The sequence below is a fragment of the Triturus cristatus genome, chromosome 3_2 (assembly GCF_964204655.1).
Source record: "Triturus cristatus chromosome 3_2, aTriCri1.1, whole genome shotgun sequence".
NCBI classification, from domain to species: domain Eukaryota; kingdom Metazoa; phylum Chordata; class Amphibia; order Caudata; family Salamandridae; genus Triturus; species Triturus cristatus.
In genome coordinates, this window is record NC_140584.1 from 32,805,118 (window position 1) to 32,818,336 (window position 13,219).

Genomic DNA, 13,219 nt, shown 5'->3' on the forward strand with positions numbered 1-13,219 from the left:
GAAGGTTACAGCTAGGTCACATTTGCATGCTTTTAAAAACACTTGCTTTGATTTAGATGCTTGATCAAAGGCACTATAGAATATTGGTTATTCCGAATATTTTCCGGCAATACTCAAACTAATTTATTTCGAATTATTCATGTGGTAGGGAAACATAAAAAAAAAAATAATAATAAAAAAAAAATATGCAGGGTAATGGTAGCCATTAGAGGGAAAACGTAACTTTGGTTTTTGTGTTAATCTATTTTGGTAGTTTCTGTATTGCCAGTACAATTGATTGTTTAACTAACCAAATACACTACAAACGGTGATATTTTGCTTTGTTCCATACAGTAATAAACTCAAGCTACATAATGTTTTTCATATTCTTTTTTACACCATTTTTATCATTTGGACAGTGACACACCATAAGTCTCCCAATTACCTGACGGGGCTATTCACTCCGACTAAATTGTGAAGCAACCTAGACTCTTACATAGACACTAATAGGGAGGAAAAGCAGCGGTGGCCGGCATGGGTGCATTTAGTGGGGTGTGGCATGAAGTTGACAGAGTACGAAATAGGTATGATGAATTAAATAGATAGCTATTCAGTCGTCTGTCTGCACCCCCTCAACCCCCGCCGTGCCCTGCCCCTCCCCTCCTCTCCTCCCCACCGTGCTTAACTAAGCAGGCCGCTGCGAAGAAAAAGTCTAGGAGGAAAGAAACTCACACGGTGGGTACATAATTATAAAATGTATTGCCTCTTTCATGTAAAAATGTCCTGGCTCTAAGGACTTTCAATGCCAGTCTAAAAAAGGAAATAAGAAATAGCATCTCCCCTAACTCTGAACGAAGTCTAAATTGTCTTCTTATGGTCCTTACTTTCAATTTGCCTCCCTTCAAATTTGAGCAACACTCCAACCCCCACCCCCCCCCCCCCCCCCACAACTTCTTCCCTCTTCTTCCCTTCCCCTGCGCCTTAAAGCTAGTTTGTTCTGCTGTATTTTGTGCATACGAAAAGCAAAGAAACATTTAAAGGCCTTCTTAATATCTCTGTCCTGGACTAGTGGAGCTCCTCTTACTACTGATGATCATCTCGTTCTATCTACCTACAAATACTCTATTTTACATTAATCTGGTCCTATCTATTCACCTGTCCAACAGTTCATTGAATTGCTAAGCCATCCACTGGTTTAAGCTACCTTACTCGCAGTCATGTGAACTTTACACCTCCTTAGTTGCACATCCAGGTTTCCATTTTGAACACCACAAAGCTATGGCAAGAATCTTAACTTATTTGAAGTGCACAGTGCTTATTCTGTTGGTGAGCAGCCTTCTTCACAATCTATGACAACACCTTTTGTTCCAGAATGCCCAGCTCAAATGTTTAAGTGTGGAAATGGGAAGTGCATCCCTGAAGCGCAGAAATGTGACCGGGTCCAACAGTGCGGGGATGGAACAGACGAGTCCGATTGTGGAGCTGGTAAGAAAAGCCCTTGAGATGTTTTCTCTCCTAGTTGTTTGACATTGTCAATAGTCGTGGTCGATTTCCTGTCTGAACATACTTATTTATTACAATATTTGATATCTTACTAGAATGTTATTGTATGACCTTTCAGCCACTTTGGGGCATCATGCACTTGGATGAATAAGATAGGGGTGACAACAAATTGGCATAGGTGGTTCAGGCAAAAAACACAAGGATTTTTTTTATTTTAAAACTGATATGCTACTGAATTCAAAGAGAAAAATTATATATACAGGTGCACAAATTATAGGAAATTTTGACTACAAACCCTCTTTTAGGGAAACTCCTGGTTAGAAATCAGTTGAAGCGACTCGGCCCTTACATTCACAAATAAAAATGTCTACTGTCATTAAATCTTCACACGTTGGGATTCTTTTTTTATTTTATTCAAGTCTCCCCGTTCTTTCACACGCAAGATATTGAAGGTTAGTCCATAGCGTGGTAAATTTCCAATTCTTTTTTTTAATGTAGCCGACATGCTCCTTTCGTTAAAACGTTCTTCAGGGCTGACTATACAGACTTACCCAATATATTCAATTAATACTCTGTTGTTTAACAGACCTCAAATTCAATCAATTTAATCCCATGTTACATCTAAATGTAATTGAATTAAATGACATGCTCTCAGCGTTACTAATTGAATATATGGTGCTAAGAATTCAGGCTACTTACCATATCACTTTCTCCTGCCCCCCATCCTTCCCTGAACTTTTGTACTGCTGGGGTTCTACAAGGTGCACCCACTGTTCTCCTCCTTTGCAATATTTAACTTGAACCACTTCCATAGCTTATGTGGATGACATAATCCAAATCACAAATCATGATCTGGATTCTAGTACCATAAGAAAATGCCTTCAAGCAAATAATCACTGGATATTTGCTAACCATATCAAAATCTATATCTCAAAAACACATTCCTTCATATTGTAACTGAACCAATCATCGGCATTAATGGATTTATCCTCAGAACCAGACCCAGTCATTGTACTCTATGGAAGGGGGGAATTTAGAGGTGATTATAGATTGTGAACTATCCCTTTCAACATGAGTCAGTCAATTAGGCAAACACATCTTTTTGCATGATGAGATGACTTTTTCCCATACCTTAGCTTCCCCTAAAAAGGTCCAAGCTACAGTTGTTCTACTCTCCCTCCTTGACTGTGCAAATGGACTCCCTCTAGGAGCACCCCTCGTAATATTGCCAAACTCAAAAGGATTTCATAACATGACTTACAGGCAGATCCTTAACCTCCCTATATGGACTCACATTACACCTACCTTTATTTTTCTCTACACTGGCCGGAATGGTAACCTTTAAAGCAAAGTGTGTAGCTCACCTATCTATTAATGAGTCTGGGACACTTTGCTCCTATCACCAAAGAGCTCTGTACTCAAGACTTGCCCCATCATTAATGGAATCTCCATTCACAAATACTCAAACTGGTCAAACATCCTTTCCTGTGCAAACACCCTTTCTCTGGAGTTCTGTGCCTGCTTGAATAAATACTGATATTCGCTTTCAGTTCTAGAAAGCGTTAAAGCCTTAACTTTTCCTATTACTGTACACACTTAAGTAAGGAACCTCACAGTGAACACAACGAGGTACGGTCAAGAAACATTGAGGGAGAAAATCTTACTAACTTAAATTTACAAAAGATTTTTCCTTTTTTATGTTAAAGGTTGATAGTGAATGTATACATATACATTAACAAAAGGTTTCCCTTTTTTGTTGTCTAAAAATAACCAATTCCTAAATAGTCATACAAAGTGGCAATAAACAGTTATTTTTTTACAAAATATAATTTCTAGTTTAATATATAATGCATTAAATACAAAATTATGCAAAATAAAAAACTATAGATAGATTTGTATGTAATAATACATCATCATTTATTTGCAAATGCAGTTCATTCAAAGAAATAATTAATGGACATATCTACAGAGGACCTTCACCAACTACAGACACATGGGCTTTGGACATTTATTAGAGCTCAAGCAGTGAACAGTTTGGTATTATTTATTCAGGTGAAACTGAAGTCAAAAGGCCAGTAGACTAGATAAAATGTGGCAACTTATGTTTGGAGGTGTGATCAAAAAAGGAAGGAACCTACCAGGGACAAGAAAATTTAAAACCATTCTATTATTGAGCACAGTAATTTCTGTGTATGCCTATTACAGTTGATATGGTTTACCTGATGATATCCACTTAAGCATCACACAATACCAGCACCCCCCTCCTAAAACAAGCATTTGCATTGCCAATAGGTCTCGCTTTTGGGACCTTATAGGTATTTAGTTATGCAGCACAATATCCTTTGTGCAACAACATCAACTGTTGCATTGCTAAACACTTCTAAGGTCCCGAAGGCGAGACCTATTGGCTATGCCAATGCTTGTTTTTATATAGCGCAAACTCAACCGGAAGGTATTGGAGCGCTTTATATGAGCACCAGTTACATTACACAAGGGTACATTCATTTTTTTTGTTTTTGTATTGTAGGCAAGGGGAGATTACGTGAATTGCCCAGAATCACAGGATGTTGAATCAAGGCTGCTTGGCATTCACTTGAGCTCAATGTTGTAAATTTGTATTAAATATCTGTATTAACTTAATTTTGCCACCTCTTATTTTATTTTTACTTTTTTAATTATCCTGATTGTATTTGTAACTTGTTAGTGTGTTAATCTCCGTATGTAACATACTCGGTTCTATTGTAAAGCGCTCGGACACCTTTGGTTAAAGTCCGTGCTATATTAAACTGCATTAAATAAATAAAATAAATATACTTTCATGTGTGTAGATGCCTGCGGCTAGGCGGGAAATGCATATCCGTGCAGGCTTCCTTAATACCTTCTCTAGGCAGGCCTGTGTGCCTAGCGGTCCCCAGCTCTACCTTGGGCCTCATGCTGTGATGCACGGGGGGGAGAATTCACGCGGGGCTTGTTTGTTACTACCCGCCACTTACTGCAGTGTTTCCAGCCGTCTCGGTGAAGATCCTTCTCGGGGTAGCTTTACTGCCTTTTAGTCCACCATGGTCTGCGGGCCTCCGTACGAACCCAGCCTTATTTTCGATAGTCGTGGCCTACCTACTGTAAAGAACAAGAAAGCAGGTGGCAGTTGGCAAAGCAAGGAAGTGAAGGGCGGGGCGTGAGGTTGAACCAAGGGGCAGTACCTACACAGGGGAGAAGGCATAGGGTGTGAAGGGAAGAGTTGGTGCCCCGGGGGGGGGGGGGGGTGCTGCCGACAGGGCTGGGATCAGAGGGTGGGGGGGGAGAGAGTGGATTAGAATGAGTGAAGTGGGGAGCAGGAACTGACCGGAGAAGAGGGAAACGGGCAGCTCCTGGAAGACAACTCCCGGGTGAGGGAACAGCGCTGATAGAGAAGAGGTGACTGCAGGGGAGTTCCTAGCCTACGTCAGTCGCATTGGGTCCCCAGGGCATTTATTTATTGCTGTATCACCTTATAGTCCCTTCTCAGCGCTAGGCCACCAGGCCAACGCTGAGTAAGAGGAAGTTGCGCCAAGCTGCATTCAGTGTTTTCTGATTGGTGGAAGACAGTCCCTCGCGCAGGGCTTGAGTGTTGTTGAGCCGGTCCTCTCACGGAAAGTGATTGAGGGCATCTAAAAACACTGAGTAGTGCCTGGAACTACAGCCGGAATTAGGCACTACAAAGACCGGCTTCGTTGCCTCTATATGCACAAAGGTGCCTGCAGGGTGTCTATGAGCAACATATAAGTGCTGCATTCTTACTGCTTCGATTTAAATCCACCTACCACCGACAGAACACTGTCCACAGCACTCAGAAACTAGGCCACAGAATTCCACAGCCCGCTCCAACCATCAGCGTAGCTTCAGTGCACTACACTGCTTTCGGGAGCAGAAGGCGGTCATAGTAGGCAAGATCGATAAATAGCCAACTATCGCTTCTTAAGGTATTCTTGGGAAGAGACGCTTGAATACTTATGGATCTAGACGCCATTTCAAACCAGCGCGGCGCACATGCCAGGTCGGCGGTGAAAGCGCCGCGTTTGGAGCAAAAGTGCACCAGGGCCAGCGCGACCGCCATCTGTTTCCAATTAACGCGACCGCGAGAGGCAGGTGTGATATTTGGAAACCGATGGAGCTGCTGCTCACTCTCTACCTCCCTAGACCAGGGGAGAGAGAAGGCGGACATGCACCGGCCTTTGGCCAATTGCGTGCTGTCTTTCTTAGAAAGACGCATGCAAAGGCCAATAGTGTGGGAGCCCAAACAAAAGGAAACGCACGAGCATGTGCTCCGAGTTAAGTAATTACTAGAAGCCTCGCAGAGCAGCACATGCACGCTGGCTCAGGTGGGACCTATAAAGCTCTTCCACAAATAAAGTAGCAAGCCACACCAGGTAGGGGATCAGAGGGCCTCACTGCAGGGATACAAATTAAAGGTTGTCATCATGTATTATCTTTTTGACAGCTGCTATCAAGGGCTATGTAAATGCTACAGTATAGTTCATGTATTAAGCCCTCTGGCTTGCCCAGTCGACAAGGACAAATATTTGATTTCACCAGAGTATCTGAGTTTAGTCCCTGGAACGAATTAGCCAGTAATACCATGCTGTGTTGTGATTATTTTTAACACCAAAATTATACTTCATTACTATTCAATTTCCTGGATATATGTTTTTTGAGTATTGTACTAAATAAGGCATAACAATGCTTTAGTCAATGACTGTATGCCTTATAAGCTTGACTAAATATTTTTGTTGCATCCATAAAGATATTTTAGGGTGAACCAAACCAGTAGGATGGTGACACGTCAAATTGTCTGTACCATGGAATTTCTACCATTATCTTGAACATGACTGCACTGTAAACAACCTTACTGTCACACAATTTCCTTCTATTTTGCACAATTAAGCCCATAAAAGCAAGATGCAAATTGTGGTTCTGGTTTAAGACTGTTCTTGAGGTTAAGCATGCTGCGTTCGTAAATTGATACCTGAATGGCATTTCTATTTTGGATGCATAATTTATTTACTGCCATGAGGCTCTTTTGTTTTGACCTTGTCTATAGCTTTTGGTGAATTACCCTTCTAAACTACTTCCCCTTGTATCTAGAGGTAACCTAGTCTACTTCAGTATACTGTACTTGTCAAGTTAGAGGTAATGGTCAATCTCTGCGGAAAAAACTTCAGGTATCTGTGAATGACCATAGCTAACTCTTTAACCTGGAGGAACCCTCTTAATCATACGCTACCTATGACCCACAACAGGGCAAATGCCATAAAACATGGCAACATGCACCCATAATCCCCTGCAACATTGGTGAAAGTAGAAGAAATCAACTGTTATAGAGCTGAAATTTGCAGTGCCTACTATGAGCCGTAGTCTGCCTGGAAGAAGCGCCTGTGGAAAGTCATTGTCCTCTCCCCAATTCTCAACTACTGCACCATTAGAACCAGACCTAGGGTACGTGCCCATTAAAGATAGTGTAGCAAATGCCCAGCTTTACTATGCTACAGGAAACCTTTAGTAAGTATTATTGACTGAGGCTCGAAAATCTAAAACCCTCTCATGATCCATCTACCTAAAGCCCTCATTTATCTGAAATGAGAAGAGCCTTTGGGCCATTCAATCAGCACTAAATTGTAAAAAACTAAAACATAAAAAAATAAATAAAAAAAAAACAGGTTTAAAGCTCTTTGAAATGACTACAGGAAAAATGTTCTGAATCATGTTGTCCTATCTCCTGGCGAGCAATTCTTTGAATAAAATAGCGGCCAACTATCTCTGATTGAATTTACTTTTATCTTATAAAACACTATTCCTTCCGGCTTGCAGCAACATCTCTCTACTCAACGAACCCTTGGCCAAAAGATCCCATGTAAATTTACTAGCATGCCCAATTTGTTGCTGCAGACTGAAATATCTTCTCCATTTATGCAGAAGAACAATACGCTCTGACGCTGAAGTCTTTAAAGAACCAAACCTATGCTGGCATTCGTCTTGGCCCAGGAAACTGAATAACCATTGTATAAATGGACTGCTTCCAGGCAGAAGTCTGATGACTCCATAGAAACATGCTTATAGCAATGATTCTGTTTTTTCAAGTCTCCCAGCTTATGTCATGATTTATTCTTTCTTCCTCCCTCCATCTGCTTTCACTTTCTTCCTTTGCAGCACCCCAATATACTTCATAGTGCATGCAAACATTATATACCATTGTTTGATTTTGTTGTTCATGAAATCCTAATGGTTAAAAGTGTAACTGAGATCAAGGCTGAGAATATGAGACATGGCCCACATCTGGGGCCACATTATAAATGTGGTGCATTTTCCTTCCTTGCGCTGGGCGCACGTTTTAAAAGGTGCGCCCTCTACAAGGAAGGAAAATGCACCGTATTATGATGAATGCGCTGCCATCAGGGCAGCTACAAACTCGCGCTGCCTTTCATGTGAAAAACCGAGTGGCTACTTTGAAGCTGCTCCATGTTTTCAGAGTGCAAGCTGCACCCGCCTGAACTTTTAAAGGGGATTAGAGATCTGCAGTCCAGAGGGATGCTCTCAGGGGGCGCACTGACAGTGTGCCTCCCGAGAGCTTCTTTACCTCAGCGCCCGCATCTATAATACAGCGCGGGCACAGAGTCAAAGGGATTCCCTCATTTGCATGGGGCATGCCCCCATGCACATAAGGGAATGCCCCCTGAAAATAACGCTGACTCTTTATGTGCACCAGCACTATTGGTATCACAGAATGGGCCACATGAGCACCTGCGGCCCCTTCTGTAATAAAGTGCCCCAGGGTGCGCAAAGCGGGCCCAAACACCTGTTACGCCTCCGGTAGTCTTTGTGTAATATGGCCCCTATTACTTGTTTTGATCATACAGTCTGCAAAAACCCACAGATGTATGCAAAAATTAAATCGCTTTTATCCCAGCATCAAAGACAGGCTGCTCGCATATGGTGCTTTAATCTTCTAATGCATGTGCAATGATTCAAGCAGTTACAAAGCCTCTTTCCGATTTGAAATGCCCAATCTGAGAGATAAATGAATATGTTATCATGAGAAATGGCTTTGAAGATTCTAACAATGCTGTCATGAGTTTGACTTAATACCATGGCCATATAATAATGCTGGGGTTTGTTTCCTTAGTTCTTACTTGGTGTATAGTCAACACTTTGTCAGCAGTAATGAGCACTATACAATTTTGTCAACCAGTTATACCGTTAGCTCTTTCTAATACTCCTTGTTTTCCTTCTCTTCTGAAATAGTTGTCCAAGTCTCCTGTTTGACTTACACCTACAAGTGCATTAACAACCAGTGCATCAACAAAAAGAACCCGGAGTGCGATGGAGTAAAAGACTGCACTGATGGCTCAGATGAAGCGAGCTGCTGTAAGTGGTATTGGGTGATGACTATAGTAGTTTCTCTTGTAGCAATACATACGAAATGAGCAATTTATTTGTCTCCACAAGTTTAAACCTTTCTTGTTTATAAGCTCACAAGTTTAAGAGTATCAGAGACTAGCTTTCCTGGTTATGTCTAATACCTACCATCTTCTACTCCTTCCGTATAGCATGTGGGACACGGCCGTTCAGCCGGAAGACGCGCATTGTGGGTGGTGCAAATGCAGATGTGGGAGAGTGGCCATGGCAGATCAGTCTACACACAATAGGGGAGGGCCACACCTGTGGTGCCTCATTGATCTCTGACCAATGGCTGGTTTCCGCTGCACACTGTTTTCAAGATAATGGAGGACAAAGGTTAGTGTGTGACTGAGGAATTTGCCATACCATAGTATGTTTCCAAAGGATAAATATTTTATAAAGTATAATATATTGTTTCAGCATATGTATAGGGCATATCTAATTGTCATAAAATGCCGTTGAAGTCTGGGAGCTGTATTGTTTGGGATTGATATTGATCAGCATTGATGGACAATGTATTTGTCTAAACATTCTTAAAGTTGAGATTAATGCTTCTTGTTATATTCTTCATGGGATTAACAGTTCATTTTGTATCATTTAGAAACCACTTCAGCTACGTATTATACAGATTTTTAGGGAGTCTTGTTTCCAGTGTTGCTCCATCAACTGATTTTTAAACATGAGCCATTTGGTATTGTGAATTGCATTTAAGCTATCTATTCCACAATATATCTTGGGTTTAGAAAATATAATTGGCCTTTCCTAGATTACTGTGACCAGTTAACATCAATAATATGTGAGACAAAAATAAAAATAGTGAAAGGATGTTTACACTAACATCTAGATAGAAAACAACAATCACCTAGCCTCACACAGCACTTTATAACATCCTAAAATCAAGGTATCTGCAATAGCTGTGAATGTGTCAAAATTGAATGCTTTAGCCCCATGATAATATGCTAGTAATATTGTTGGTGATTGCAAGCACAATGTGTGAAATATTAATATAATGGCAGCGTCCATTATATTTAGTATCATTCAGTAGTCTTAAAACAGGAAGAGCCATGTTGTATGGTCTTTCAAAAGATGAGGTTCTTTTGGAAGGAGTTCCAAAGCTTTCTAACTTGGGGCCTGATTACGATGTCTTGTCGGAAAGCCTCCAACTGACAGTCTGATTCTCCTAGACAATGTCGGAACCCATCATAATCGGTCGGTCAGAAACCATTCTGACTGACCGATTCTGATGCAGGGGAAGTTTGGTCATTCTGAATCAGTTTCGACCAGCATTCGGAGAATCCGAGTTGGTCGAAGCAGATTCGTACAGCTCAACGGACAGGGTTTCCGACCAACCGATTACGATGGTGGATTCCGACAGCCTTTCCGACTCCATCTGTCCAACACGAAAAGGCTGTCGGAAACTGACTATGTGGGCCCCTAGCAGGCCCCCATTCATCCTGAGTCCTCCAGTTTGGAGTCGACGGGTTACCCAAAGGATCTCCCTGTAAAACCATGCACACTGTGGCAGGCACCATGGGGTGCCAGGCACCATGGGGTGCCCGCCACCGGGTGCATGGTTTTCTGCGGACACCCATTTTCCCCATTGGAGCCTGTGTTGCCAGTCTGAACACAGGCTTCCGTTGAAGTCAACGGAAGTCCTTCCGAACGGTGTTCAGAAGCATCAAAATCGGTCTGGAGGAACCGCCGACCACAAGTCAGTCAGAACCGAATCCTACAAGGAGTTAGGCGGTTTAGTTTCCGACCAACACAATCAGGCCCATAGTCTGACAAAAAATACCTCCTTAAGTCAGTTTTTTGTTAAAACAAAGCACTTTAATATGTAGTTGTGTAGGAGCAGATAAAGTGGACAGTGGTTGATCTGAAATATCTTTTGAAAGATGATTAGCCTACCACAGTGCCTTGAAAGCCTAACCAGATACTAGGAGGCTGTGTATAGTCAAAAGGACCGAGTACTGTGGTACCAGGGTTTTAAGGTGTCAAACCAAACTTGCTGCTTAGTTTTGTACACATTGTAACTTTTTAGTGTTCCGGGTAAAGTCTGGTGTCGTTGTCCAGGTGAAGAAAAGAAAAAAAGAACATGTGTGACTTTGGCGGGCCTATCTAAGGAAACATTAATATTTGGATTCTGACCCCATTCAAAGAACATTTTACTACAGTATCAATTTGGGATTCCAGATTAAGACCTGCATCTAGTATAAATGGTGGGGTTACATTGGTGGTGGCAAGAAGGTCACTGTCCTCCCCAATACATGTGGTACATGTAGCCACAAGCAATATTTTCCTCGGTGTAGAAAGTATTTGATTGCAAGTTGTGCGTGGTTTGTACTTTCAGAATCAGTGTGCAACTCCCTACCCCTTTGTTTACCTTTATCTAAGATGATTAATAGACTCAAATGTAATGTGGGTGGCCTGTAACAGGTTTTGCATGCATCATTAAGTCAGATTAAAGGGAACACTTGTTTTTGCTGTCCTTGTCCAACTGGTTGCATTGTTCATGGATTAGCTTTCATTAAATGGCTGCAAGGGTTGTGTAGTGTTTTGAATAACTGTTGTGGTTAATTCTGCTTTTCCCCCTCTCCTTTCTACTTTAGAAGTGATAGTGCATGCATTTGTATATATTGCCTACATCTTGATTTTTACAAAAGACTTTAGCCCTTATTTAGTGTTGGGTGGATGACGGACATATACCTTAAAGCAGATGATGCAGTCTGCCTTATTCAAAGTTCAGAGGGAGAACCTGTACACTACAGCTAAGACTGACAGGGTTTTCAGACTAATTGGCGTGGCGGAGGTCCTGTGACCACCAAATTTTAAATAAGGCTCAGTGTGTCCTGTGGGTATCTATGAATTTGTTTTGCACATTTATCTGTTTTTCTTGGATATCTTTTAATATTCTTGTGGCATGACCATTATGATGTTGCATAAACTACGACTTTGGTGTAAGTATGCAAGGTTTGCTTTGCCATCAATGAGTGACACAAGTGAACTTAGTGCACCAGTGCTGAATGTGAGAGACCAGTTATTGTAGCACCCAGCAACTCACCAAATACATTGTCGAAATAGAATTGTTGCCTTTGGGTTCCTAAAAATCCCTAGAAAAAAGGGATCAGCGTCACCATGGCAACAGAAACAAACCTATTTCATTATTCACTGTATCTCGCTCTCTCATACTTTGTACTAACAAGAATAGATACTTTTAATAAACATTTATTGTGACCGGAATAACCTGTTTCTCAGGGTGTTTACACGTCGTATGCAATTACAATCCCGTCATTACAACGACCGCGTTGTTACATTGCATGCCATTACAACACAAGCTGTTACTACGACTTGCTGTAGGGGGCAGAAGGTGTTGAATTTAAAATCCAACACCTTCCCTACTGTTCCGTAGACTAGAGTTGGAATAGTAAATTATACTATTCCAACATCCAGTGCCCCCCCTACAGCAAGTCATTGTCATGACTTGCGTTCTAATGGTCTGCGATGTAACAACGTGGTCGTTGTAATGACTGTGTTGTAATGGCATGCATTCTGAACACATCAGTTGTAACGTGGCATATTCGTTTCTCAATACATATAAAACTACACAGGATCTCATAAAAACGGCAAAAAAGACATGTTATGATTAACAAGATCAAGATCAATATCTCTAACATAGTAAGATGTCATCCAAAACCTAGCACCCTAAAACCAACTTTTATCTGCACTAAGAGAGCACGAAAATAACTTTCAGTCTAGAGTTTCTTAGGGAGAAGTGATACATTGCATACTTTGTTGAAGTGAGAGCTGTCGTTGCCAGTGGTTTGTGAAGGCAGTGTTCCCTCTGTAGGGCAAATGTGCACTGTGGTAGCGGTCTTCCTCTGAGACTCTGCTTTATCAGCATAGGGAGAGATGTAGCATCTTTGAAGTGTTGGCAATAGGTAAGACCATCTTCTGGCAGAATCTTGTGTGATAATCTGGATGAAGGCTATCGCCTGACAAATAGTCAAATGGCAGTCTCATCAGATTGTAATTTCTGATAGAAGTTTAAGAATGTCCAATATATATTATGTGCCTCAAGGAGTGTGTCCTAGACATTTCCTTATGAACTTAAAAGGTACGAAGATGTCAATTCAGACTACACTATTTTGGCTATATGTCTGTACTTGTTCTTATTGACTTTGACATGGTGATGAGTAGACACTTGTCCCAGACTGAGGCATTTGGTGTTGTATCTGTGTCCTTAGCCGAACGACCTGATACTTTCACAGTTCTTTGCAAAGGTGAGAAGATATTTGCATCAAATGTC

At 41.4% G+C, this 13,219-nt stretch overlaps 1 protein-coding gene across 2 annotated transcripts in view; it reads left to right on the forward strand.

Annotated features, from left to right (window-relative positions):
* The window catches only part of ST14 (ST14 transmembrane serine protease matriptase), a 264,383-nt gene that overhangs the window by 217,907 nt on the left and 33,257 nt on the right, over window positions 1-13,219 (forward strand). For both annotated transcript variants that reach the window (XM_085647218.1, XM_085647219.1), the window contains exons 14-16: window positions 1,351-1,464; window positions 8,758-8,880; window positions 9,063-9,249. In XM_085647218.1, coding sequence (XP_085503344.1) covers window positions 1,351-1,464; window positions 8,758-8,880; window positions 9,063-9,249 — 424 coding nt within the window. The remainder of the gene's footprint in view (window positions 1-1,350; window positions 1,465-8,757; window positions 8,881-9,062; window positions 9,250-13,219) is intronic.